Source organism: Lipotes vexillifer, unplaced genomic scaffold (genome assembly GCF_000442215.2).
Source record: "Lipotes vexillifer unplaced genomic scaffold, Lipotes_vexillifer_v1.1 scaffold342, whole genome shotgun sequence".
NCBI lineage: Eukaryota > Metazoa > Chordata > Mammalia > Artiodactyla > Lipotidae > Lipotes > Lipotes vexillifer.
The window spans coordinates 6005929-6032141 of record NW_006786802.1 but is presented as its reverse complement, the minus strand read 5'-3'; the positions used below and the strand labels follow the sequence as shown (position 1 = coordinate 6032141).

At 53.6% G+C, this 26213-nt stretch overlaps 1 protein-coding gene across 1 annotated transcript in view; it reads right to left on the bottom strand.

Annotated features, from left to right (window-relative positions):
• Positions 1-26213, bottom strand: part of ZNF423 (zinc finger protein 423) — a 281514-nt gene that overhangs the window by 26881 nt on the left and 228420 nt on the right. Inside the window, exons 5-6 of the mRNA XM_007459483.1 lie at positions 7843-7974; positions 4090-4205 (exon numbers count right to left, since the gene is read on the bottom strand). Of these exons, the coding sequence (XP_007459545.1) occupies positions 4090-4205; positions 7843-7974 (248 nt within the window). The remainder of the gene's footprint in view (positions 1-4089; positions 4206-7842; positions 7975-26213) is intronic.

Genomic DNA, 26213 nt, shown 5'->3' with positions numbered 1-26213 from the left:
GTAAATCAGATAATATGTCTTCCCATTGTGATGCGCGGTTTCCCATCACAATGGGGACAAAATCCAAATAGCTTTGCTGTCCTATGAACCTTGCCATGACCTTGCCTCCACCCGCCGGCGCCCTTCACACCCCCCACCCACTCACTGTGCTTCAGCCAATTGTCACCTTCTGTTGTTCCAGCAACACACCTGGCTTGCACTGGCCACAGGGCCTTTGCACTCATGCCTCTCTTCCACACACTCTCTCCCTCTCACCTTCCAGACCTCAGCTCAAATGCCACCTCCTCAGAGAGGCCCTCCCTGACCACACTCACCAAGCTGTAACCAACCTCACTCCCATTATGCTCTAGCCTATTACCTGGTTTTATTTTCTTCATGTCATTGACCAGTATTGGAAAGTGTCTATCAATCCCTCCAGAATGTAGGCCCTATGGGTGTTCCTCTGTCTCGCTCACCACTGTCTTGTCAGTTCCTAGATCTAGTGTCTGTACATAATGGGTCCTCTATCTACATGCTTTGAACAAATAAAGAGCAACTTGAATTCCCTCTCATGTACCTAATCAATGAATGTGCCCTGGTTTGTCCAAAGTTCTTTAAATTAATCTCAGTCTCTGGGCAGAGCCAGGTGAACTCAGAATCAAACAGGACTTGCATCTCCCTCTTTCTGACAACTCCTATTAATGCATCTTAAGAGAACACTCCCTTTGGAGGCAGGCATATCACTCTGACACAGACCAAGCCTTCCAGAGCCCAATCCTACCTCTATTACCTCTATATCCACAGCAGGAAGTCAGCTCCTACAGTGAGAACCATCTTAAATTTCACATCTTCTCAAGACCTCTCAGCCCAGAGTCACTTGTGCCTACAAACGTTAGCTGCCCTGAGTCTCCCCACTGGACCTACATGACATACAAACTGGAGAGCCACTCAAGGCCCCAGCAAAGGCCAGGCCCTGTCTCCTGTTGCACCTCCCAAGCCCCCACATGTCACTCTAGGGAAATAACCCACTCGTCTGCCAGCCCCAGCTTCAGCGTAATGACGATGAAATTTTCAAGGCCTGAAAAACCCTTCTCTCAAAAAACCAGAAAATTGTTCCTCAAGTTACTTAACGAAAGCCATTATTTGCATAGATTTGGCATTGCTACAACACTTCCATATTTAAATGGTCTGTAATTAAAATCATTAATTGCAGAAAATAGTGACTCGTTAAGGCTATAATTTAGTGAGGTTCTTGGCATCTGAGGATCTGCCTTAAAGGTTGATGGGGTGACCCAGGGAATCATCAGCTCACACAAACCATTCTGGTGTCTGAGACGTCTGCAGCCCCAGGTGGGTGCAGCCGAAGCAAGATCTGGCTTGAAACCACAGCTACCTACACCTGTGCATCACGGGCTAGGCCTCTGGCACAGGGATGCTGATGAAGCTTGAAAAAGGCAGGACTGCGAAGTTTCTCTGGGAAAAACCTCAAAGCCAACAAGGAAAGCAGTCATCCCTCTCTTGGCAACCAGGACAATGTGGGGGAACCAGAGGGCTGAGCAAGCCCGAAGTTTAAGTGAATCATAGTTTATATAAGCTAGTGCGTTTAAAAGCGGCCTGCCATGTTGGGCTATAAAAAGCTTCAGTTGTCTGGGGACTTGGAGCCCATTTTGGTAGCTAGGCCAGGCTGGTAAGGCAGGTGGAGATAGGGTGAAGGGTGCATAGCCCGTGCACGAGCAAGGCTTCCTGGACAGATGCCGATCAGGGCTGGCACCAGTCCCCTCGGTCAAATGAGAGGGCAGTTAGCTGTTCCCTCACAGGCCTCAGCACAGAGGTACACACTCAGTTTGTGGATCGATGGGGAGACAGCCGTGGGCCCTGGGTGCAGTCACTACCTTGCTGGTGGTCATTTCGTAGCAGAACCCCCTCTCTGGGCCTGGGTCCATAATTCTGTCCCACACTGAGATGGAATGAACGTTGTGTGAGAGGTACAGGACTTACAGGAACTCAGAGGGGCTGCCCGAAGAGTGAAAAGAAATGGGCTTTCCAGCCATCCACCTGGTGCAGTTCAAGGTCAGAGGCCAGGCCTGTCCACTCCGTCTGCCTGGCCCAGGCCCGGGACCAGCCCATGGGAACAGGACCCTGACTGTCGGATGGTGAATCCCTCCTGTGCCCTCTGTGGGCCTGTTTTCACTTCCTCTGGGTGATAGTTGTCAGCAGCCGTGCAGACAGGATGGGTCCAGGCCTGGCTGAGTGCATGGGCTATAGCGCAGTGAAGCAGGCTACCCTGCAACAGGCATGGCTACACCCCTTCAGTCCCAGAAGAGGGCCACCACTGCTGCCCTCCAGCGACATTATGACTCTGCTGTGGCTGCAGCCTTGAAGCACGCAGCTGAATGCGGCATCAGCACCTGCGTGGGGGTGCAGGCAAGGTGTACGGGGTGGGCAGACACACCTGGTGGGCCACAGTGTGTGCTAGTCCTTGGGGGTGGGGCTGTGAGGAACGCCAGCTCCCCTCTCCTTCCAGTCATTGGGGGGTTCCCTCCCCCGCCCCTGTGACACTGGGCATGGCCACCTGAAGGGCTCTGGCCAAGACAATGTGGGAGCGAGATGTGGGTTGCTTCCCAGTGAAGCTTTGAGAGCGGTCTGCGATCGCCACCCCCTCCCCTCCCTGCTTCGGTGACCACGCAAACATGAGAGGAGATGAACCCGACAGCGGCCCAGGTCACTGACTGTCGTGAGCAGAGTTCCTCGCCAGCCACCTGATACATAACACAAGCAACAAATTAAGTCCTTGTTACTTGAAGACAGGGCTAGAGGATGTTTGTTCCTGTAGCAGAACCTAACCTGCATCCCAGCTGAAAACAGTGTTATTCTCAGTATGTGATATTCCGGCGTGTCTGTGTGTACGTGTGGCACTTCTGTGGATGCCTAAGTGTTACTTCTTTTGGGGTGTGGAGTTATGTTGTGGGTGTGGTGTTACTCTGAAAATGATGTCTCTGTGTGTATGCATAGGGACTGTGTGTGTGGAACTTTCCTTTGTGTGTGCAGTGTGTGTTTGATTGTGTGTGTGTGTGTGTGTGTGTGTGTGTGTGTGTGTGTGTGTGTGTGTGTGTGTGTGTGTGTGTGTGTGTGTGTGTGTGTGTGTGTGTGTGTGTGTGTGTGTGTGTGTGTGTGTGTGTGTGTGTGTGTGTGTGTGTGTGTGTGTGTGTGTGTGTGTGTGTGTGTGTGTGTGTGTGTGTGTGTGTGTGTGTGTGTGTGTGTGTGTGTGTGTGTGTGTGTGTGTGTGTGTGTGTGTGTGTGTGGTATTTCTGTGACAGCATGTCACCTCTCCAGGGTTAAAAGAGTTTCTTGAAAAAACCAGCACGTGAGAAGGTGGTTTCACCTGCACACAGATCTGGGTCCCCAAAAACCAGTAACAGGTGGGAAGGGGCCCGTGGGATGCCGAGGGGAGTGGGCTACAGGAGCCCTGGGAAGCCCACCCAAGCCGCTTCCTTTCCCAAGGGCCCTCTCAGCTACTGCAGGCCCTGGATGGGGGGCTGAGGAAGCTGTAGGGCCACATCAGCCTCAGGACCACTGGCAAGTATCCCTTCCTCTGAGTTGGGGCCCAACCGGTATCCATTGCTCTCACTTTTCTAGCTTTCCTGGGCATGTTGGAGGTTCCAAGATCCCAGATCCAGCTTCCGGCCACACACGGCCCCAGGACTCAGCCATGCAAGCCACACGGACCACCAGCCATAGATCCAAAGTTCAGTGGAACATCATCATGTAATACCAGTGGGGAAATGAAATCCCTGAGAGGGGAAGGGACTTGCAACAGAAACGGCACCAATGTTCACCGTTCCGACTCTGGCTCCAGGCTCAGCTGCTATGGTCCAGCTCTCCTGAGAACGCTGGACCAGTGAGGCCAGGAGGCCATACCCCATACCAGCCAGCCAGGAGGGCAGCCACCGGCTCCAGACCCACAAGCACAATTCCAGGGCCTGTGGCTTTCGCGGCTGGGGTGGTGCTGAGTACAAGATCCCACCAACATGGATTCACCCCAAGGCCCTCAGTGCCAATGGGAGCCCCAGAGAGCCCCAGGAGGGGTGTGTGCAGCGGACAAGGGCTCACCTGCAGCTCGGTCTGGAAGAAGAACTTCTGTGGGCACTGCGAGCAGTCGTAGATCTTGTCCTCCTGCCCGTGCACAGCAAAGATGTGCTGCTGCAACTTGTTGGCCTGGACGAAAACTGGACGTGGACATGGACATGGCCATCAGGGGGCCAGACACTGGGGACACGGGCCCGGCCAAGCAGAGCAGCTGCTCCACACCACTCCCACGGAGGGATCACCCAGGCATGGACACGGCGGCCAAACAGTGGGCTACTGGAAACACTGTTGGCGCACGCTAGAGAGGGCTCAAGCCAGTGAAGCGGAACTCTGCCACTTACAGGCTGTGCAACACTGGACAAGTCACTTAGCCTCTCTGGGCTTCATTTCCTGAAAAATGAGGATCACTAAAGTATGTAGTTCACTGGGGGGCTGGGAGGATCAAATGGGTTAATACTTGCAAAACGCTTAAAAGATGGCCTGGCACATACTTAGCCCAATGAATGTCATCGTCTGCATCATCGCTGTTTGCCAGATACCTTCCAAATGTGGGCTCCTTGAATACACACAGGCCTGTAAGGCGGGCACTGCTATTATCCCCATTTTATAGAAGAGAAAACTGAGGCACTGAGAATGTTGTGACTTGTCCTAGGTCTCACTCTGCAGGTGGCAGAGCTGAGATTTGATTTAAATAAGCTCAGCACAGTGTCTAATACAGGAAGGTACTCAATTAACAGGAATCACTCATCTTGCTGAGGTTGTCAGCATCCTCGGATCTCCACACAGGGCCCCCCATGTCCTGGATGGGCAGACCTGGCAACTGAGGCCCCTTGGTGCCAGCCCCCGACCCAGCTCACAGAGTGGGATGGTAACAGATGGGTGGGGCCTCCTGAGATGGAGGGATTGAGAGGGAAGAGGCACCAGTGTGTGCCAAGACTCCTGGGAACTCCAGAGGGGTGTGAGTGTGCGGGGACTCCCCCCGCTACGGAGCCCCTTCCTCGGGCCTGTCACAGAGCAGGTCACAGCCCCGGCCTCCCGGTGGCTGTATCCTCCATGTGGTCTGGACCCTGGGCGCACACAGGAGGTGGCCCTGAAGCAGCTGTGTGTCTGGGAGGTGAGCGCTTCAGAGATCCCCTCCTGCCAGGCGCCCTCCCCAGGGTGGGCTTCCCGCCGTGGCAGACGACAGATGTCAGGGAGAGGCAGGGCAAGGCCAGCCTCCCCCACGCACACCGGCTGCCATCTGGGCAGCAGGAGGAGGGCCGGCAGAGCCCCTGAGACTCGCCTCAGGCCGGGACAGCCACTCGCCTGGGCCGGCAGCCAGTCTGGGGGCTGGGGACTTGGCCGGCAGAGCTGCCCTTGACCCCTCCAGCCTGGAGCACGGATGAAGCAGGGGCTGGGACAGGCCAGGGAGGAGGGGGAGACAGGAGGTGTGCAAAGGGGGAACCCCACTGGTGCTGGACAGAGCTCAGAGACGAGCCTGGGGCCCGTGAAGGGCCAACTGCAAGGAAGGGCAAGGCTGGGTGGGAAAAAGCGTGGCAGCAGTTGAGTGCAGGGGTGGGAGGAGGGCTAGGAACCCACGCTGCCGAAGAGGAGAGAGAGAGAGAGCGAAGCCAGGAAGGGCCGGGGTCAGCTCTATGTGGAGGCAGGTGGAACAATAGGGCTGCGGATCCCTCGGGGCTTCCCCGTGAGCTCTGGGGCCACCAGATGCTGAGGGCCAGGGATTGAAGCGGCCGGGCCCCTGGGTCCCTTCCCTCTCCCCACGTGCTCCCCGCCAGGCACACTTACCTGTGAAGCACACGGGACATTTGAAGGTGCCGCCCATGCCCTCGAAGCTGTGCTCGATGAGGTGACAGAGGAGCTTGGCCGGGGAGTCGAACATCTGGTTGCACAGCTTACACTCATGGTTGATGCCTTCCTCTGCAAGGAGAGCCACGGCCAGTCAGCAACCCTGCACACCGTGTCCTCCTGCAGGAGTCCACATGCCCCCAGTACACCCCAGGCCAGCTCTCCCTGACCCCCAGAACCAGGGCTGGGGAGGGGCTATGGATGCCCAGACCCATCCCAGCTCTAGATGGTCCAGCTCCCGGAAGGCTAACAGATCCCAGGGGGCGCCAGCCCCAGATATCTGGCTCTTGAATATGTCATTTGCTGTGATTTCTCCTGCTGGTCTAGCAACAAGGTAAGTAGCTTGAATCCTAGACTGTATCATAGAGGAGAGGGGCCCAGGATGGGGTCCGCATGGGGAAGGGAGTCCAACCAAAATTTTTAAAAATCCAATAGACCATTAATCGAGCATGTACTGTGTGCCAGGCGGGGATTCTGTGGGGAGCTAAGCGGATAATGCACTTGCCCCCATTCTAGTGGTGGGGAGACAGATAATAAAGACAATCAACACATAAGCGTCAGGAGGTGACGAGGTAACACAGGGAGCTCTTGAGGGGAAAGTCGAGGGCAAGGCCCTGAGGTGCGCCCACGCGGGGCCATCTGGATGGTAGCGAGGGGGCAGTGCCTGACGGTTGGCGGGCCAGGGACATCATGGGACAGTGGGGACCCAGGGATGCACGTCGCAAAGGGCCTTGCCGGCCACTAGAGGGCTTGGGGATTTTACTCTAAGAGGGATGGGCAGCCCCTGGAAGATATTGCAAAAAACAACAAAGTGCTCTTTTAAAAATTTTTAAACAGACGGTCTACCCAGTGCTCACGGACAGTGGGAAGACACCCTTTGCTGCTTCCAGATCAGAACACAGCTCCATCTCCCCACCTGGGAGCTGAGTGACCCTAAACCCTCACTCAAAGGTACACAGGGAAGAGGGGGTGACCTGAGCGCCAGCTTCCCACCAGCAGAGCTGAGGTCTGGTGCCCCGACCCAGGATCAGCAGGGCAGAGTTCAAATCCTGGTTTCTTCTTCAAGCCATGTGGCCTGGGCAACAGTTCACTTTCAGTAGATGAGGGTCACCCGAGTCCCTGCCTCACAGGGCTGTGAGAGAATGAAAGGGGCCATACCAGTGACCAGTGCGGCCCACTGGTCAGTAGCAGTGACGGAGAATCGCCCCAGCTCGAGTGTCACATCACCCAGGGTTGGAACCTGACTCTGCTACTTACTGCATGATCTTGGGCAAGTTATGTAACCTCTCTGTGCCTCGGTTTCCTCTTTTCTAAAACACTCAATAATAGCTCCCTTAACACTACACACCTACGAGAATGGCCAAAATCCAGAACACAGACAATACCAAATGCTGACAAGGATGTGGAGCAACAGAACTCCCATTCACTGTTGGTGAGAATGCAAAATAACACAGCCACTTTGCAAGACTGTTTGGCAGCTTCTTATAAAACTAAACATAGCCCTTGACCCCTCCAGCCTGGAGCACGGATGAAGCAGGGGCTGGGACAGGCCAGGGAGGAGGGGGAGACAGGAGGTGTGCAAAGGGGGAACCCCACTGGTGCTGGACAGAGCTCAGAGACGAGCCTGGGGCCCGTGAAGGGCCAACTGCAAGGAAGGGCAAGGCTGGGTGGGAAAAAGCGTGGCAGCAGTTGAGTGCAGGGGTGGGAGGAGGGCTAGGAACCCACGCTGCCGAAGAGGAGAGAGAGAGAGAGCGAAGCCAGGAAGGGCCGGGGTCAGCTCTATGTGGAGGCAGGTGGAACAATAGGGCTGCGGATCCCTCGGGGCTTCCCCGTGAGCTCTGGGGCCACCAGATGCTGAGGGCCAGGGATTGAAGCGGCCGGGCCCCTGGGTCCCTTCCCTCTCCCCACGTGCTCCCCGCCAGGCACACTTACCTGTGAAGCACACGGGACATTTGAAGGTGCCGCCCATGCCCTCGAAGCTGTGCTCGATGAGGTGACAGAGGAGCTTGGCCGGGGAGTCGAACATCTGGTTGCACAGCTTACACTCATGGTTGATGCCTTCCTCTGCAAGGAGAGCCACGGCCAGTCAGCAACCCTGCACACCGTGTCCTCCTGCAGGAGTCCACATGCCCCCAGTACACCCCAGGCCAGCTCTCCCTGACCCCCAGAACCAGGGCTGGGGAGGGGCTATGGATGCCCAGACCCATCCCAGCTCTAGATGGTCCAGCTCCCGGAAGGCTAACAGATCCCAGGGGGCGCCAGCCCCAGATATCTGGCTCTTGAATATGTCATTTGCTGTGATTTCTCCTGCTGGTCTAGCAACAAGGTAAGTAGCTTGAATCCTAGACTGTATCATAGAGGAGAGGGGCCCAGGATGGGGTCCGCATGGGGAAGGGAGTCCAACCAAAATTTTTAAAAATCCAATAGACCATTAATCGAGCATGTACTGTGTGCCAGGCGGGGATTCTGTGGGGAGCTAAGCGGATAATGCACTTGCCCCCATTCTAGTGGTGGGGAGACAGATAATAAAGACAATCAACACATAAGCGTCAGGAGGTGACGAGGTAACACAGGGAGCTCTTGAGGGGAAAGTCGAGGGCAAGGCCCTGAGGTGCGCCCACGCGGGGCCATCTGGATGGTAGCGAGGGGGCAGTGCCTGACGGTTGGCGGGCCAGGGACATCATGGGACAGTGGGGACCCAGGGATGCACGTCGCAAAGGGCCTTGCCGGCCACTAGAGGGCTTGGGGATTTTACTCTAAGAGGGATGGGCAGCCCCTGGAAGATATTGCAAAAAACAACAAAGTGCTCTTTTAAAAATTTTTAAACAGACGGTCTACCCAGTGCTCACGGACAGTGGGAAGACACCCTTTGCTGCTTCCAGATCAGAACACAGCTCCATCTCCCCACCTGGGAGCTGAGTGACCCTAAACCCTCACTCAAAGGTACACAGGGAAGAGGGGGTGACCTGAGCGCCAGCTTCCCACCAGCAGAGCTGAGGTCTGGTGCCCCGACCCAGGATCAGCAGGGCAGAGTTCAAATCCTGGTTTCTTCTTCAAGCCATGTGGCCTGGGCAACAGTTCACTTTCAGTAGATGAGGGTCACCCGAGTCCCTGCCTCACAGGGCTGTGAGAGAATGAAAGGGGCCATACCAGTGACCAGTGCGGCCCACTGGTCAGTAGCAGTGACGGAGAATCGCCCCAGCTCGAGTGTCACATCACCCAGGGTTGGAACCTGACTCTGCTACTTACTGCATGATCTTGGGCAAGTTATGTAACCTCTCTGTGCCTCGGTTTCCTCTTTTCTAAAACACTCAATAATAGCTCCCTTAACACTACACACCTACGAGAATGGCCAAAATCCAGAACACAGACAATACCAAATGCTGACAAGGATGTGGAGCAACAGAACTCCCATTCACTGTTGGTGAGAATGCAAAATAACACAGCCACTTTGCAAGACTGTTTGGCAGCTTCTTATAAAACTAAACATACTCGGGCTTCCCTGGTGGCGCAGTGGTTGAAAGTCCGCCTGCCGATGCAGGGGACGCGGGTTCGTGCCCCGGTCCGGGAATATCCCACATGCCGCGGAGCGGCTGGGCCCGTGAGCCATGGCCGCTGAGCCTGCGCATCCGAAGCCTGTGATCCGCAACAGGAGAGGCCACGACAGTGAGAGGCCCGCGTACCGCAAAAAAAAAAAAACAAAAAAAAAACTAAACATACTCTTACCATATGATCCAGCAATCTCACTCCTTGGTATTTACCAAAAGGAGTTGAGAACTTAGGTCCACACAAAAACTTGTGCATGGATGTTTATAGTAGCTTTATTTAAAATTGCCAAACCTTGGAAGCAACCAAGATATCCTTCAGTAGATGAGTGGACACATGAACTGTGATACATCCAGACAATGGAATATTATTCAGCGCTTAACAAAAAGACATTGGGGCTTCCCTGGTGGCACAGTGGTTGAGAATCTGCCTGCTAATGCAGGGGACACGGGTTCGAGCCCCAGTCTGAGAGGATCCCACATGCCGCGGAGCAACTAGGCCTGTGAGCCACAACTACAGAGCCTGCGCGTCTGGAGCCTGTGCTCCACAACAAGAGAGGCCGCGATAGTGAGAGGCCTGCGCACCGCGATGAAGAGTGGCCCCCGCTCACCGCAACTAGAGAAAGCCCTCACACAGAAACGAAGACCCAACACAGCAAAAATAAATTAATTAATTAAAAAAAAAAAAGACATTGAGGAACCTTAAATGCATATTACTAAGTGAAAGAAGCCAATCTGAAGAACACTACATATTGTATGATTCCAACTATTCTGGAAGAACTATGCAGACAATAAAAAGCTCAGTGGTTACTGGGGCTTGGTAGGGAATGAATAGGCAGAGCACAGAGGAATTTTAGGACATGATACCACTATGTATGATATTATGCTAATAGGTATATATCATTATACATGTGTCCAAACCCATAGAATGTACACCAAGAGTGAGCCCCTAGGAAAACTACGGACCTTAGTTGACTATGATGCTTCACTTTAGGTTCATATTTGCAAAAAAAATGTACCATCATGGTGAGTAATGTTGAAAACGCGGGAGGCTATGCACGTGTGGGGCAGGGGATAGAAGGAAAGTCTGTATCTTCCTCTCGATTTTACTGTAAACCTAAAAGTGCTTTTTAAAAAGCCTTTGAAAAACAGGCTTTAAAACAACGTCAATCCTGGGACTTCCCTGGTGGTCCAGTGGTAAAGAATCTGCCTTCCAATGAGGGGGATGCGGGTTGGATCCCTGGTCGGGGAACTAAGATCCCACGTGCCATGGGGCAACTACTGAGCCCACGCGCCTCAACTAGAGAGCCCACGTGCCACAACAAAAGATCACGCACGCCTCAGTGAAGATCGCACATGCCACAACCAAGACCTGACACAGCCAGAAAAATAAATAAAATAAATAAATTAATGTTAAAAAAAGCCAATTTCCCCCCCCCATCAAATAGCCTTCCTCTTATAGCTGATGTGAGAATTAAATGAGTTAATACTCCTTTAATACATGAAAAGGGGTTTTGACCAGCCCCTGGCACACAACAAGCACTCAATAGGTGTTTGTTGCCAAGCGTGCCAGTATCAGGGAGAGTATTATCTGGGACAGCCAAGGACACAGGCTCCCCTTCGGGCTCCCCCAGGGAACCAGCCTCACCAAAGGTGCCAGGTGCTCCGATTAGCCCTCAAAGGCAAGAATTAGGTAGCAGAGGGGCTCTGCCAGTGGCAAAACACAAACACAGATGGGCTGAGGCTCCTGGCGAGTCCCTGGGTCCCCAGGCCCTGGCAGGGGCTGGCAGGGACAGCAGGCATCCCCCTGGCCCAGCCTTCCCCCACCCCCACCCCCGCCTGGCACCCCACCGCAGAGGCGCAAACACACACGTGCGTGTGCAGGTGGGCCTGCCCCACATAGCCCACTGGCTGGAATCTTCCGGGTGTTTGTCACGCCCCTGGAGCCCCAGCAACTAGGCCACATGCACCCGACAGAGATTCAAGCTGATCTTCCATTTATACTGGCGAAAAAGGAATTCATTGACAAGTTTTGGGACACAGGGCAGGCTCAGCACGCTCGCCTCACAGGCCCCAACGCACATCCTCCACTTCCCTCGGGGAGGTTCTCATCATAATTAGAGATGGCCTCCAGTGTGAGGGGACTGCCTCAGAAGACCCCCCCAACACATGCCCTGCTCACCCCCTCCCCCGCCCAAACAGTGCTTTCGCAGAGCCTGGCACAGAGTAAGGAATGAGTGAATGAATGAATGAATGAGAGAGATACCCCCCTTATATACGCCCTCCCTGTTAGGATGTGGACATCTCCTGCACATTAATGAGGCAGAGGGTATGTGAAAATGATGACTGTACAGAGGTTTCTATTATAGTTAACTGAAGTTTAAGTTTATAACAAATTGACTCTCAGAATTAACCCTGCTTGCTGGGAAAGCCACGTTTCTAGGAGAGAAAAAATGGGTTCAGAGGATTAGACCACTTGCTGAGGTAACACAACCAGCTGGGGGTGGTACTCTGAACAAGATACAAAGACCTCCCTATCCTTACGCATCCCACCTGCACACCACCTCCAGGCAGCCTCCCCGACTATGCCAGCTTGCAAGGCTGCCCCTGGCTGGGCACAGTGACCCTGGATTCACCTAACCATATCCCATGGGTCTTCCCGATCCTGGCAACTAGGCTATAGGCACAGATAATGTCCTCTCCTCTTGTCCCCAAAGCATGAGGCTCCACCTGGGCCCACAGGAGGGGCTCAGGAAATATTCATGGAGAAGAGATGCCCTGGCCGGTCTCTCTCCCTCTGCCCAGCTAGAGTGGGTTCCCTGGGCTTGAGATGGCAAAGGAGGATTTACTGCTGTCTGCCGAGTGAGGGCCCTTATCCACTTGGCTGTGAATGGAGACGTGCCCATCTGATACACAAACAGGGAGAGGACAAAGAATGCAACTTATAAATCAGAGAAATCATGTCTGACAGTCACTTTCCGTCCTCCGAGCGCTGAGCAATTCATCAGCTGGTCCCCCCGATTCATAGACGCAGCTACACCCTGCACCCATGTTCATAAATATGTGCACAGTCAGGCGGACTAGAGTTGCAAGCCGGTTCCGGGGCCTAAACAGCTGCCATTTAAGCAAATCACAGCCCCAAACCGGTGCCCATGTGAGGTTCCGGGATAATTAGATCAAGAGCCCGATAGACAGCTATCTGGTCCCTTTCCTCACTCCCCACCTAACGTGTTTAAGAGTCAAACCTGGGAGACAGGAGAGGGAAAATAAAACAAGCAAAAAAGTAAAAGTGGGTGAAAAATAATAAAGCCTGAGGGCTTCCCATAGACCTGGGAACCTCTCCCACTTGAAGGGAGACCTTCTGATTTGCAAATCTTCCTGAAGGACGAGGTCCTCTCCCCACCGGTGGGGGGCTAGAGGGGCTCCCTGGGGGGCCCATTATGTGCACCTCTGCCTATAAAACCATCCAAAAAAACAGTGGGGAGGGGTGGCAGGGGCTGCCCTAGTTAGTGTGCAAACACTCCTTTACGTGCCCGTGACCCAATACCCAGCCAGCCCGTGGCTATAGAGAGAACTCACTGTCACCATCACTCTCACCCCACCGGCGCTGACAACCTCTCATTCCATCCCAAGTTGCAGGGTCTGAAGACAGCAGCACTCTCGGAGAGTAACTTTCCTGAATTATATAAGATCACACAGGCTCGGCGACACCTTGGAGCAGAATGACAAAGCTGTCTGGGAGTCCACAGGCCCCTTTGCCCCGGCGTGGGGCTGGAGGATTTTGTGAGTGAAGATGCACAATCGCTTCCCCTTCTTTCTGTTTTTTTTTTTTTTTTTCTTTTCTTTATAGCACATGACAGGCGTCCATAAGAGAGACCCACGCAACTCAAGTGAATTATGCAGCCCCGCTCATCTGTAAAGTGAAATGCAGATTTCACCTGCTTGCTGTGCCGGATCATGCCTCCCAGTCCCCATAAGTCAGGGCTGGCACGGGGAATCTATTGATTTATTATGATTTTTAAAAAATAAAAATAAATAAAGACCCAAACTGCCAAACAAACAACCCGACAAGCATGAAAATCCCAGAGTCCCTCTCTCTCTTTTATTTTTTTCCTCTGCTCAGGAATAATAAGTGTTAATTTTACACTTCATTTCTCAAAAAAATAATAGGATGTGCTTTTGCTTAAAACCAAGTCAGCCTGCTGGAACCTTTCAGGCTGAAACTGTGTCAGCCCAAAAGAGGAGCAGAGGGCTTTGTGGAAGAGCATCGTGCCGAGATGATAGCTCCCTGTAATGTCCTCGGTACCGACTTTTGTCTCCAAAAGCATTTGATCCCTGGCAGACACATACTTATTTCCATACAGGTCTTGGGGGAAGCCAGGAGGAGAGAAAGCTGATTATCAGAATCCTGAAGGTGAAGCTCAGGTGGGCCCCACTGATGTCAAAGGCAGGCCTGGGCACACACTCCGAGGCCATAATTTGCTGCCTGGGAGGGAGGGGCAGCAGGCTGCAGTGGGGAGGGGACAGGGCATTGTTCTTGGACTCTAATGCACTGAGCATGACCCGCTCCCACCATAGCCGTGGGCCCTGCCTGGCCCTTCTCTACGCAGGGACCCCACTGGGAAAAGCTGCCCCTGAGAGCGGTACCGTTCATGCGTATACCCCTCTAGGAGAGAACCAGTGACGGCCACCTGTGGAGACAGGGGACATGATTAGCTACCTCCATTCAGGAAGCAGCAATTAAGGACACAAAAGTTAGAACCAGAAACACCTGGGTTTGAATCCCATTCCACCACCCACTCGCTGTGTGTACTTGGATAAGTTCGTTAACCTCTCTGAGCTTCAGCTGCTTCTGCTAGAAAATGGGAAGCATCATCACAGGGTTTTGTAAGGTGGCCAAGCAGGCTTCTTCTGCCACAGGACAACTGCCCTCACTGAGACACCCTTCCTCCAGATCAGCTCTTCATCCCCCTCCCCTCACTTCATCCAGGTGTCTGCGCAGATGATGCCACCACCGAGGCCTACCCAGACACCCCCCCACCGGCAAAGACAGCACACACACCCCATCCTTTCTAGAGCCTTACCCACCTTGAATTTCCTTGAGAATGCTCACTGCCATCTGGCATCGTACAGAGATGATTGTTTATTTTAACTCACTGACTCTCTTTTTCACACGTACACACAGAACACACACACACAGAAAGAATAATATAAGCTCCATGAGGGCTATTTTGCTCATTGCTATGTCACCAGTGCCTGGAACAGGGCCTGGCACAAAGTAGGTGCTCAGTAAATAGGGAATGAACGATTTGTGTAAAGCACTTAATACAATGCTTGGAACATGGGGAGGAGATACTGGTAAATGCCAGTTAGCAGACACCAGTGGCCCCCCCGAAACTTTTAGGACTGAGGGCTTATGAAAGCTGTTCTTGCCTTCAGAAACTTGCTGTTTGGACCGTCACAAGATGGCCTTGTCCAGGAGTGCAGGCACCGAGGGGCTCCCTCAACTGACAGAAGAGGAAAAGAAGCTTAGAGGGCAGAGCCCCTACCAGGGAGGGGGCAGAGTGAGGCGGGGGTGGGGTGCATGCTGGTCACCACAAGCAGCCCTCTCTGGCTTTAGAAAATACCAAAAAGGCCACAGGACTTGAGACCTGGGACCTAGCAAGCCACCCTCTGCTCCTCAATCACCCAAAAACCTCTGGCAAGAAGGAGGACAGTCAGACCCACCCTCCACGTTTCCATGTCTGAGCCAGGTGGGCCCCCCTGCCAGCACCAGCGCCAGCTACAGGTGGCAGGAGCGCTGGGGACTTTTCCCAGGTGACGGGAGGTGGCACTGCCCACAGTGACACAGCCTGGGCCAGCCCCAGGCTGCAGCGCTGTCCCTGCAACAGCATCTCTGCAAACGGAGGGAGCTGAAGAGGGGTACACAGGCTGCCTGGCCGAGCTGAAATCCTCTGTCACCAGCTCGGGTAACGAACTTCACCAGACTTCAATTCCACAGTACCAGGGGCTGAGCCCACGGCCCACCCCAAGGGTCAGGTCAAGTAAAGGCCCCCGAGGTCCAGGGGCCCAGGCTCGGTCACATGCAGGGCACATGGCGATAAGGAAGAAGCAGCAAATGCGAAGGCAAGAGGAGGACCCTGGGAGAGGACCTCTCTGACGCCACGCCAGTAAATGACCAACCGCGAACAGACAGGTAAGAGAAACAAGAGCCGATGGGGACCTCCGTCCTTTGTTCTCTATAAAGAACAAAGACCTCTGGGCAGAAGAGAAGAGGGCAGGCAGATAATAATATCTGGGCAGCCAGATCAGGCTGTTTATCTATTGATCTGTCATTAAATACCACAGGAAGTGAACCCAGGCAAGCCAAGAGGAAAGCGGAGGGATGACATTTGGGCTGAGGTTGACGAGGGGCAAAGGAGGAAACAGGGTCTGAGGCGGGCTCCTTCACCAGAGGCCAGGCCGAAATCAGGGAGCCTGGAAGCGGGGGCAAGGGCTGATCTTGGGATCCCCAACCCAGTAGGCCCCAGCTGCCCTCCAGGATCTATGTCCCTGCTGGGCAAGGTGTGGTCTCTGGCATCACCTGGGAGCTGGTCAGAAATGCAGAACCTCAGGCCCCACCCAGACCCACAGAATGAGAATCTGCATTTTAAACATGCCCCAATGATCTGGGTGTGCATTCAAGTTTAAGGAGCACCGAGCTCTATAAAAGGGCTGTTGTGATGAAGCTGTACCTTCACCAGGGTTGTATGTCTCGGATGTCTAAAAAGGAGTACACTTTTCCACAGTTGCTTTTGGTCCACACTTTACAGAAGGCTGAGAAATCCTCGACAATGGGAAACACTTTCCTGTTTTTGTGACCGGGATGAAAATGGTGAGGGTGTCTTTGGAGGGCAGACTCTGCAGTGGGCAGCTAACACTCCCCCAGGCCACCTCAGCATCCCCACGGCCCCAGACCCCCAGTGCCAGGGTGCTCGGGGCTGCCCAGGGCCTCCCATCACTCAAGAATACCCAACCATTGCTTGAAGGCACGCCCCACCACCGCTGCCCCCATTTTGGGCCCCCATTTTCTTAATTGATCCTGGAGGATGGGCTGTGCCCTCCCTCCTCCCCTCAGAGGCACCTTCCCAGACCTCTCTGGCCAGGAGGGACCCATCTCATGGTCCCCCATGCTTCAGAAAGGCTTATAAATGAGCTCTGGCAGCCTGAACTGGGGCCCCACAGGGGACCTGGGGCCTCTTCAAAACAGAGCCCTGACAATTAGGCAGCCTGAGTTTTGAAAGGCTTGGGATTGATGGCGTGGACAGTAAAAATATCACCTGGGGAGCTGGGTGTAGTCCTCTGAGGGTTGCCTGAGGTCAGTTGCCATGGCGACGGAGAATGAGCTCAACCTTGTAACTGACCCTTATCTTTTTTTGATCTGTGGGCCACTTGGGGCCAAGGCTTGAAATCAACTGGAAAATAATCTGGTCACATATCAGAAAGAAAACTATTTATACTTATTTACCCAGGTACCCACCAACATCCGCCTTGGACAAGGATGCCAACGCCCCAATAAACTGACACGGCATCTCCACACGGAGGCTACCAGTTGGCAGGAAAAGGGGAGGCTGAATTCCCCATCTCGGCAGAATGTAGCTCCATCCACATGCTGGTTGGCATAGGCAGGTGGAAAGGGTTACCCTCCCCAACGTCTCACGTCATTCTAGCCGGAAGCACTGGGCCCTCTTGCCATCCGGTAAAAGTCCACCAAAGGAGTGGGACTCTGAGATTTCTACTCTCATCTGGTACTCAGGCGTTGTTTCAGCCTGGCTAGATCACTAGGCTGCCTGGCTTTATTCTAGGGTCGGAAGAGGCGTGTTTCCAGCCTTGAGGCGGGACAGGGATGTCGAGTAGATGTGCATCGCTCTCTGCACCTGGGGGAATTGTTGACATGGGGTTTGGGGAAACAGGCTGAGGGGACAACTACAGGCCCTTCTTCCTGCACACACACCCCCGAGGGCCTGGCCGGATCAGCCGCCCGTGCACCCACTCCAGGGTTCCCGTGGCAAGACGGCCATCTGGCCAGGGCCCGTCTCCAGCACGCTGCTATCCTAAGTTACAAGTGCTCGCTCGCTCTCTCCTCCGAAACTCAAATCAGAAGACTCCAGATGGTTCCATTGACCGACTGCTCCCAAGAGCCATGTCAGATGGATCTTAGCTAGGGGTCAGTTAAGCCTGAGCATGATTCCGGGTAAATTTCCCTTGAGATTTCCCATCACAGCAAACAGGACAGTTCAACTGACTGCCTCTCTCCCACCCTTGTTTCATCAAGATGGTCTTCTTTTGGGAGTGGGGGGAAAAACACACCCATGAACTAGGCAGCTCAGAAGATATTCCTGGCTCCCCTCAGACCTGCAGGGTGACTGGGCTGAGCACTTTCCCTCCAGGCCTCAGTCTCCTCATCTGTGAAATGGGGAGAAAGTCGCCTCCCTCACAGGGCTGCTCTGAAGAGTGAGTGAAAAGGAGGATTACAGCACCACCGCCACTGCTACTATCACTGCTTTGGTTCTTTCCCACATGATTCGACCCTGAAACTCCACACCCAGGGTCTTGTAACACAAGCCCTCTGCGGGAGTCACCAGGGCAGTTGAATCCACCTTCAGTAAACATTTCAAGAGCCCTTAGCACCCTTAGCATTTCAAGAGCCCTTAGCAGCCCTTAGCACCCTTAGTATGCAATCTATGTTACATCCACCCACAAAATGCCTCTGGGTCAATTTTCCTTGTCTCTATCCTCTTCCGCCTCCACACCCCTCCTCATATTTGCGAGGGCAAAAGCTGTGTCCAGATTTCAAACCCTTTTGCTCAGCTGTGGCTCGCTGCAGCTCCCTGCTTCTGACCACAGGAGTTTACTCCATCTCCCCTCAGATGCTCCTGCGACCAGAGTTTCATATTTCTTCCTGGTTCTTCTCCTAGTTCCTTTCTCTTAAAACTCACTGGGATTTCTATGGAGGTCGAAGCAGAGCCTGAGACGAGGACACGACTCAGGTTCATGTGTTCCCCCACCCCCTGGGAATGGTCAGCCCTTCTTCATAGCTGGGCCCATGCACAGAGCTCCCTAAGGGCCCCGGTGCTCTAAGAATCTCAAACAGAGGCTGGCCCCGCTGGACCGGGTCCTTGATGGAGGGAGGCTCCTTCTGGTGCTAGGATCTGCTTCCGTGCTGCCAGGGAACCCAGCCCTGGATGGTTAATGAGAAAACACACGATCTTTGCAGACAGCTCTGCTTACAGACTTCTTTGGCAAAAGAAAAGTCACCAACCAGGCCCTGGACAGGTCCTCCAAGAGATGGGAGGTGCCGATCTCAGCTACTTTAAGGAAAGAGAGCGAAATAAATGAGTGAATGATCAAATCAACCACAGACAGACCGGTGGGCCTTCACTGAGAACTTGAGGGACAGGGAACTCTTGGAGTTCTAAAGAATCCAAACTTCCAGAACTTGAGACTCTGGGGGCTTGAAACATCCTACTGATGAAGACCTTCCATGGCCCTCCTCACACACCGGCCCCCGCACCTGCAAAAGACAAAGACGCTCAGAAAATAAAGATTCTGCTACATCCCCTGGGGACCCACTTCTTAACACGCCAAACACCTACTGATGTATATCCCTGGTCTTCAGATTCAAGTGTTCCACAACAAGGCAACTGCTTAAAAATCCATCACGCTAATAATCCTCAGATTAACGGCCTCTAATAACATACAATTAACGGGACAGGCAGGCTGCAAAACTCTTATTGTCACCGACCCTGCCAGGGACACATGAATTACCCCTGCTTCAACTACAAGGGTTGTCTCTGTGCTGACATCGTTTTTTCCCCTACCAAGATCATTTTTTAAGAGGAGCACCAGCAATGCACCAAAAAACCAGACAGCTACCCACATGCACACGAACACAGGGCACCCATGCAGGAGGCTGGTAGCACCATTTTTCTTTTTTAAAGTTTTCCAATCCAGGTAGACACAGAATTATCCCTGCAGCTCCTAATACTTAAAGCAAGAAGACCTAGTGCTCAGCCTAGAAACTGCAATTCACCATGAAACATGTGACAAGACTAGAAAATAATAACCGATTGCTATTGCAAAGTTTTCAAAAGTATGCATCTGCTGGATGTGAACTGTCCAATATGGTCATTACTCAAGTGGCTATTTAAATCTAAATTAATTAAATAAAATTAAAACTTCAGTTCTGCACTTCAAGTGTGTAACAGCAATGCGGTTAGCGACGACCAAGTGGGATGCCGTAGAAGGTTTTCATCCTGGCAGAAAGCTCTATTGGCCAGCGCTGTGCACACTGCAAGCGAGGCAAGGGCACGGGCTGTCCCCCGTCTTGTTCGACACCGTAATCCCAGAACCGACAACAGTGTGTGGCACACAGCCGGTGCTGGATAAATACTTACTGAGTTGTGGTATGTGCGTTCCCAAATGTTGTAAAGAACGCCTCGTCCCTTTTGCCTGTTAGTGTTTATTACAATTGCTCTGCGTGGGAAATGCTCAGATGTGAACTTCTCTGACCTTCAACTTAAACCTCTACCCTGATAATTATGTGGTCGCTTTCCCCGGGGCAGATAAGAACACAGTGGATGCAGGAAACTTCGAGAGTCACGAGGTTTCTCTGAAGGGCGCAACCCAGATAAATGGGTAACTCTGACCCATAGGTTGTGAGGTGGGTCACTAACTAGGGGTCACTAGCTCGTCAGGGGCCCACCTGGCACCCCACCACTGAGCAACCCGCGTCTTCCGCTCCCTGCATCACCCCGAGAAACAGCAGAATATCAGCAGACAGAGGACACCTATGGGCAGTCAAGGCCAAGAGAGAGAATGACCGATGCCGGGAATTCCCACCTGTACACTGGCTCAGCCCCACTGCTCGTGAAGGAAGTGACTGCTCGAAATTGTAAGGCTTAACTGAGTGGTGTGCGGTTTCCCGGTTCTGCTTCTGCAGGTTACATCTCAAAGCACCAGGTCTTTTCTGTGACCCGAGTAAAATGAAAATTGGGCATTCAAAGGCCACGTGGAATAAATGAATACATTCAAGTCAACAATACAGCCTTCACATCGTCACATGATCCCCATCATAATACCCACACTGAGCTGCCCTGGGGGAGCAGTCCTGTCTTCAGTTCGGCTGAGGGGCCCCAGGAGCTGGCAAAGCTCAGCGTTGCAGCCTGGCCCTCTAAGGCGTTTCCTTAGACGGAATTTTCCTCTGGTCCGCTCTCCCCGCGACCCCTCCTCGACCATCAGCACCAAACTAGCACCTTGCTGAGGGCAAGCACAGCACTCCCGCCTTTCTTTCTTTCTCCAACAGACCCAGACGGAGGCCTGCCGGACCCCCCAGGCTCACTTCTGACATTAACGTGGGTTTCTTCAGCTCCCAGAGCCGAGCTCTCCCACACGGTTATCTGGGATGCTTTGGGGCCAGTACGCAGAGACCAGGTGGGGCTCTGCCATCTCTAGGCAGCTTAGGTGCCATAGCCCAGCTCCCAGAGGCCGGCCAGTCTGCCTCTGCCCACAGCCAGCTCTGTCCACACCTGGTCGCGCCTTCACCCACCTACAGGGCCCCGAAGCCTGAGGTCTGCTCCCATCCCACCCACCACCCCTAGCCCAAGGGGGCAGTTAACTGACAGCGCCTGACAGCCCCTACCCCCGGAAGAACAGGGGACACGGGCAGCCTGTGCAGGAGGAGGAAGCAGGCGAACTGCTGAGAGGTTGGGGGGCGGGGATGGAGGCCACCCCCATGCAGCCCTCCACCCTGCACGCTGGCCCAGCAAGCGGAACAGCTGCCATTAGCTGTGATGAGAGGCAGGCGGCTCGAGGCCCACGCACCGTGGCAGGAAAATGTCCCTCTGTACAGATCTGGCTGGCATCTAGCCTTTTTGCTTCTTGGAAAAGACAGCTTCATAGACGCTCTCAGGGAAAAAAGCACATTAACACCTGGTGATTCACCCTTTGCTCTCCGCCCTCCTGGCCCAGCTCACCGTGCCTGCCCCAGTCTCTCCCCGCTCAGTCCATCCTGAGCACAATGACTGGATAATCCTCCCCAGGCTTGACGGCCATCATTTCACTCTTGTCCTCAAGAACCTTCAGTGGCTCCCTTTCTCCTAGTGAAAGCTCAACAGCCCAGGCCCCACTAACCAGCACCCTATTTTCAGCCACACCCACACCCCCTGCCACACTGGTCTCCTTGCTCTCAGGACCTTGCTCATTCCTGACTCTGCACCTTGATACCAACAGTTCTCCGTGCTTTGCCTCTGTCCTTCCAACCACAATCTTCCAAGAGAAAGTCCTACACAGGCATTCGAGTCTCCGGTTCCACTTGCACCAAAAGCTGTTCACAGTTTTGTGAAATAAAAAGCGGTCTTTCGGGCTTCCCCGCTGGCGCAGTGGTTAGGAATCCGCCTGCCAATGCAGGGGACACGGATTCGTGCCCTGGTCCGGGAAGATCCCACATGCCGTGGAGCAACTAAGCCCGTGCGCCACAACTACTGAGCCTGCGCCCTAGAGCCTTCGAGCCACAGCTACTGAAGCCCGCGTGCCTAGAGCCCGTGCTCCGCAACAACAGAAGCCACCACAATGAGAACCTGCACACAGCAACAAAGACCCAATGCAGCCATAAATAAATAAATAAATAAATAAATAAATTTATTTTTTTTTTAAAAAGGGGGGGGTTCTTTCCAAAAATTCGTCCCTTTGCTTAAGCTAACTTGACTTGCTGTCACCGGCAACCCACACAGTCCTGGCTAATAAATTCTCTGAAGACAAAAACAGCCTTTTTTTTTTTTTACTTGTCTGGTGTTTCTAACTGGGCCAGACAAACATGAGGTGCTCAATTAATGCTAATACTCTGATTGGTCAGTAGATTTGTACCCCCACCCTCATGGCTCTGGACTCTTCCCTGGAGCATGCAGCCTGGGGGTTCCCATACTCAATGCTGTCCCAGACGTAGGAGCTCAGACACACGGCTCTGGGTCCACAGACACCCTCTACATGCCTAGGATCGAGTTCCAATAGCATCCGGATGGTGACAGAGCAGGACCCAGTCTGCCCTACGACCCTACCCTCACCCCAAGAAACGTGCTGTTCTCGAGGCTGGACACAGCCCCTCACTTGCTCACTCGGTGCACTCAGCCAGCACAGCACGTGGAGAGAAGTGTAGGTTCAGAGCCAGTGTTCAAATGCCCCTGCTGCCTCTTACTAGCTGTTGGGTGTTGGATGAGTGATCAAATCTCCCTAAGCCACAGTCGCCCCAAATGTGAAATGAGAACCGGCACAGTACCAACCTCATCGGGCTGTTGTCGGGGTGAATGGGCCTCAAAGCACCAGTGTTTTGACTGTGTCAGGTGCTGGGTGAGGCCCTGGGGTTGTTTTTGACTGTGTCAGGTGCTGGGTGAGGCCCTGGGGTAACAGGTCAATGAGACACTATCCGTGCCCCCCAAGCTGCTCAGGGGTGAGGAGCTTGGGAGGCCAGATGAAGGGACCTGGTGTGTGTGACAATACAGTCACCCAGAAACCCTGAAAATACCCCAAATTGGGCCCTAAAAGACCCCTGGGGTGGGGGGGTGGAGCTCTAGGGGAGACAGATGGTTGGCAGCCTCTGTAGGGGGAGCAGCTGAGAGGAGTTGGGTGCCCAGCAGCCCAGCCCGGCCCATACCAGGGCCCTGGATCTTCCTCACTGGCCACATCACAGCCTTGCTGACCCAGCACCCAGGATGCAAGTGCATTTCCACTGGAGGACAGAGCCTCGGTGTGAGGACACAGGGTCCCCCTGTCATTGAAAGGCTTGTTCTGGTAAGATGACGCCTCCATCCCCACTGGACATGACCGGGAGGTGGACACACACACACACACACACACACACACACACACACACACACCCCCAGAACCCATTTCCACTTCCCACAAATTAAAGCAGTTCTCAGTACGGTAGTTCCCACTACAGCAAAGGCCGTGGTCCCAATTTCACCCCCAACGTTAACCTCAGAATCTGGGGGGCAGGGGGAGGGGAAGAAATCCAAAGCCTTCACTGCATGCTTTAATCACACCCTGAATGTACAGAGGCCCAACCTTAATGACAATCCAGAAACCACAAGCCAGATTCTAGCAAAGTACCTTGAATTCTGGTTCCAAATTCAAGAGCGTGTCTCCAACAAGACTCCTCCAGGCAGCACAGTGCCTGGCGCTATCCTTGCTTCTGTCTGGATGGCTCCCTTCTCCTTGTCCGGAGCTGAGAAAAGCAGGAATCTCATAGGCCTTCCGAGGGCTGCATACATGTCGGCGGGACTGGGATCCAGCATGAAAACGGGGCCCAGGTGGCCTTCTGCCCAGGTCACAACAGAGCTCACCTCCCTGCCTCCCCACGGGCGAGGCCCTCCCCTGAATGCCCTCTGCCCCTCCCTGCCAACAGCAAGACGTCTTCAGAGCACAGCTCAGGCTCCCACCTCGACAGGAGCGAGTCCTGCCACCTGCCCCCCTACCTCCAGACTCATACGGGACCCCTGCTCTTTGCACCCGAGACCTGTCCCCACCTCCTTGGTGCACTCGCACCTGTTCCCGCCTCTCTCCATGTACCCAGTGCCTGGCAAGAGCCCGCACACAGTGGGCAATCAATCAGTGCTCACTCAATGGAAGGCGGTTCTCGAGAGACAAACCAAAGTTAGTCCCCGTGTATCAGAGAGAAACACCTTCTCTAAGGGGACAGTGCGTTCTCACTGTCTCCTGCCTCACACCCAATTAAGTGGAAATAAGGAAAACCAGGTAGTCAACACAATCTTATTTTGGAAATAAAAAAGAAGGGGGGGGGTATAACTATATTAGTGTGTGCTTATTGAAAAAATTGCTGAAAGGGCACAGGCAAAGGTGACAGAGGGTCATCTCTGGATGGCAGGATACATTTTCCTTATTCTCGCTTGGCTGTACAGGCGTCCCTCAGAATCCACAGGGGATTGTTTCCAGGAACCCCGCAGGTGCTCCTCGGATGCCCAAGTTCCTTACCTAAAATGATCTAATGTTTGCATATACCCAGTGTACATCCTCCCATAAACTATGAGTCATCTCTAGGTTATGTATAATACCTAGTACAATGTAAATGCTTTGCAAATAGTTGTGAATACAATGTAAATGCTATTGAATAGTTGCTGGTGCCTGACACATTCAAAGTTTTGCTTTCTGGAGCCTTCGGGATTTTTTTTCCTGAGTTATCTCCCATCTCCAGTTGATTGATTTCATGGAACCCATGGATAGAGAGGGCCAACTGTATTTTCTAGTTTTCCTGCAAAGAGCGTGGACAGCTCTTGTAATAAGTAGAATAAAAGCTTTTTTAATAAAAAAAAATTTAATCCGCTGATTAACGATTAAGACAATGATGGCAAGGCAGTGTCCCCTCTCTGGCCCCGGTGTCCCCATTTATGAGCAGAGGGGGCTGGAACCAGAGATTTCCATGGCCCCACTCAGGCCCTGCTCTGTGTTTTTTTCCATCAGAGACTCTGGGCGGCAGCCCCACGCCTCACTCAGGCAGCTTCTCACAGCCTGCTGGCCCCCATCCGGTCCCCGCCTCCATGGGGGCAAATCAGTCCTCTCACCTAGGTTTGGTTCCATCATCTGTCAAGTGGGATGGGCAGGACATTTTCCAAATCTGGGTTCTGCCACTGTGTCCTGGCAAGTCAACTATCTGTGCCCCAGTCTCCCCATCTGTAAAATGGGAATGAAGTTACAGAGGCATTGGTAGAGCTTGGAGGGCACCTCCAGGCTCTCACAAGCACCAGCTCCTTCACGTGGCTGTGAAGGTGCTTTGAAAGGTGTGAGTGACCACCCGCATGTGAGCTGGTGGGATCTGTTGCAGGCTCATGCCTCAGAGGCAAGGGGAATCTGATACGATTCGTGACCACAAAACCAGAGGCCGGGAGGTGTGGGGAGATGGGAAGTGAGGCTCCAAGTGGGCGAGAGATGCCAGGGGGCCTTATGACCCTTCATGAGGAGGCCCCTGCAAATGCTCAGAAATGCTTGGCTGTGGCTGCCTCGGCCTTGGTCTAGCCTGGGCCTGGCCCACGGGGAGAGGCGGCAGCTCCAAAGGCTCGTCAGGCCAGAGGCAGCCTGCCCAGATCTGCACCCTCCGTGAGATTGAAGATGACAGGCTCTGGGGGCCGGGAGGAGCTGGGTCAGAGGAAACTTGGCAAGGAGAAGGGCGAAAGGGGCAGCTGGGCTTACAGGGCCTCGTGGCCCCCAGCCTCCGGAGGGCCCAGCGCCCCCCCACCAACCCTCAAGCCTTTAAGTGAGTTCTAAACGCTCCTCGTCTGAGGCTACGGTCCTATCGCTGCCCCTTCCCGTGGCGCCAGCTTCCAAAGAGACAGTAGAAAGTGATCCAAAGATCCAATATTTGTATTTTGAATGCTAATTTGACAGAGAGGAGTGGGCATGGGGGAGTGTTTATAATCAGCACTCCAATAAGCCCACAAATGACGCCCGTATTTTATAAGCTTGTTAGAAACAAATCACCCCTCAGCTGATATTTACTTACTGATGAATCATAAAAGGGCTCAATACACAAAGAGTAAATGCGAAAAGAATGTCTTTCTTCAGTCCCATCTTCGGCAACAATGTTGGAAGGTGGGCCTCGCCCAGCCTACACCCCGCTCCCCACAGCGTGTGCCCAGCCCCCCACTCCCGCCAGCCTCCCCAGGGTGGCAAATCATTGGCACCAGCCCCGTCTCCATGCCCACCCCCCCG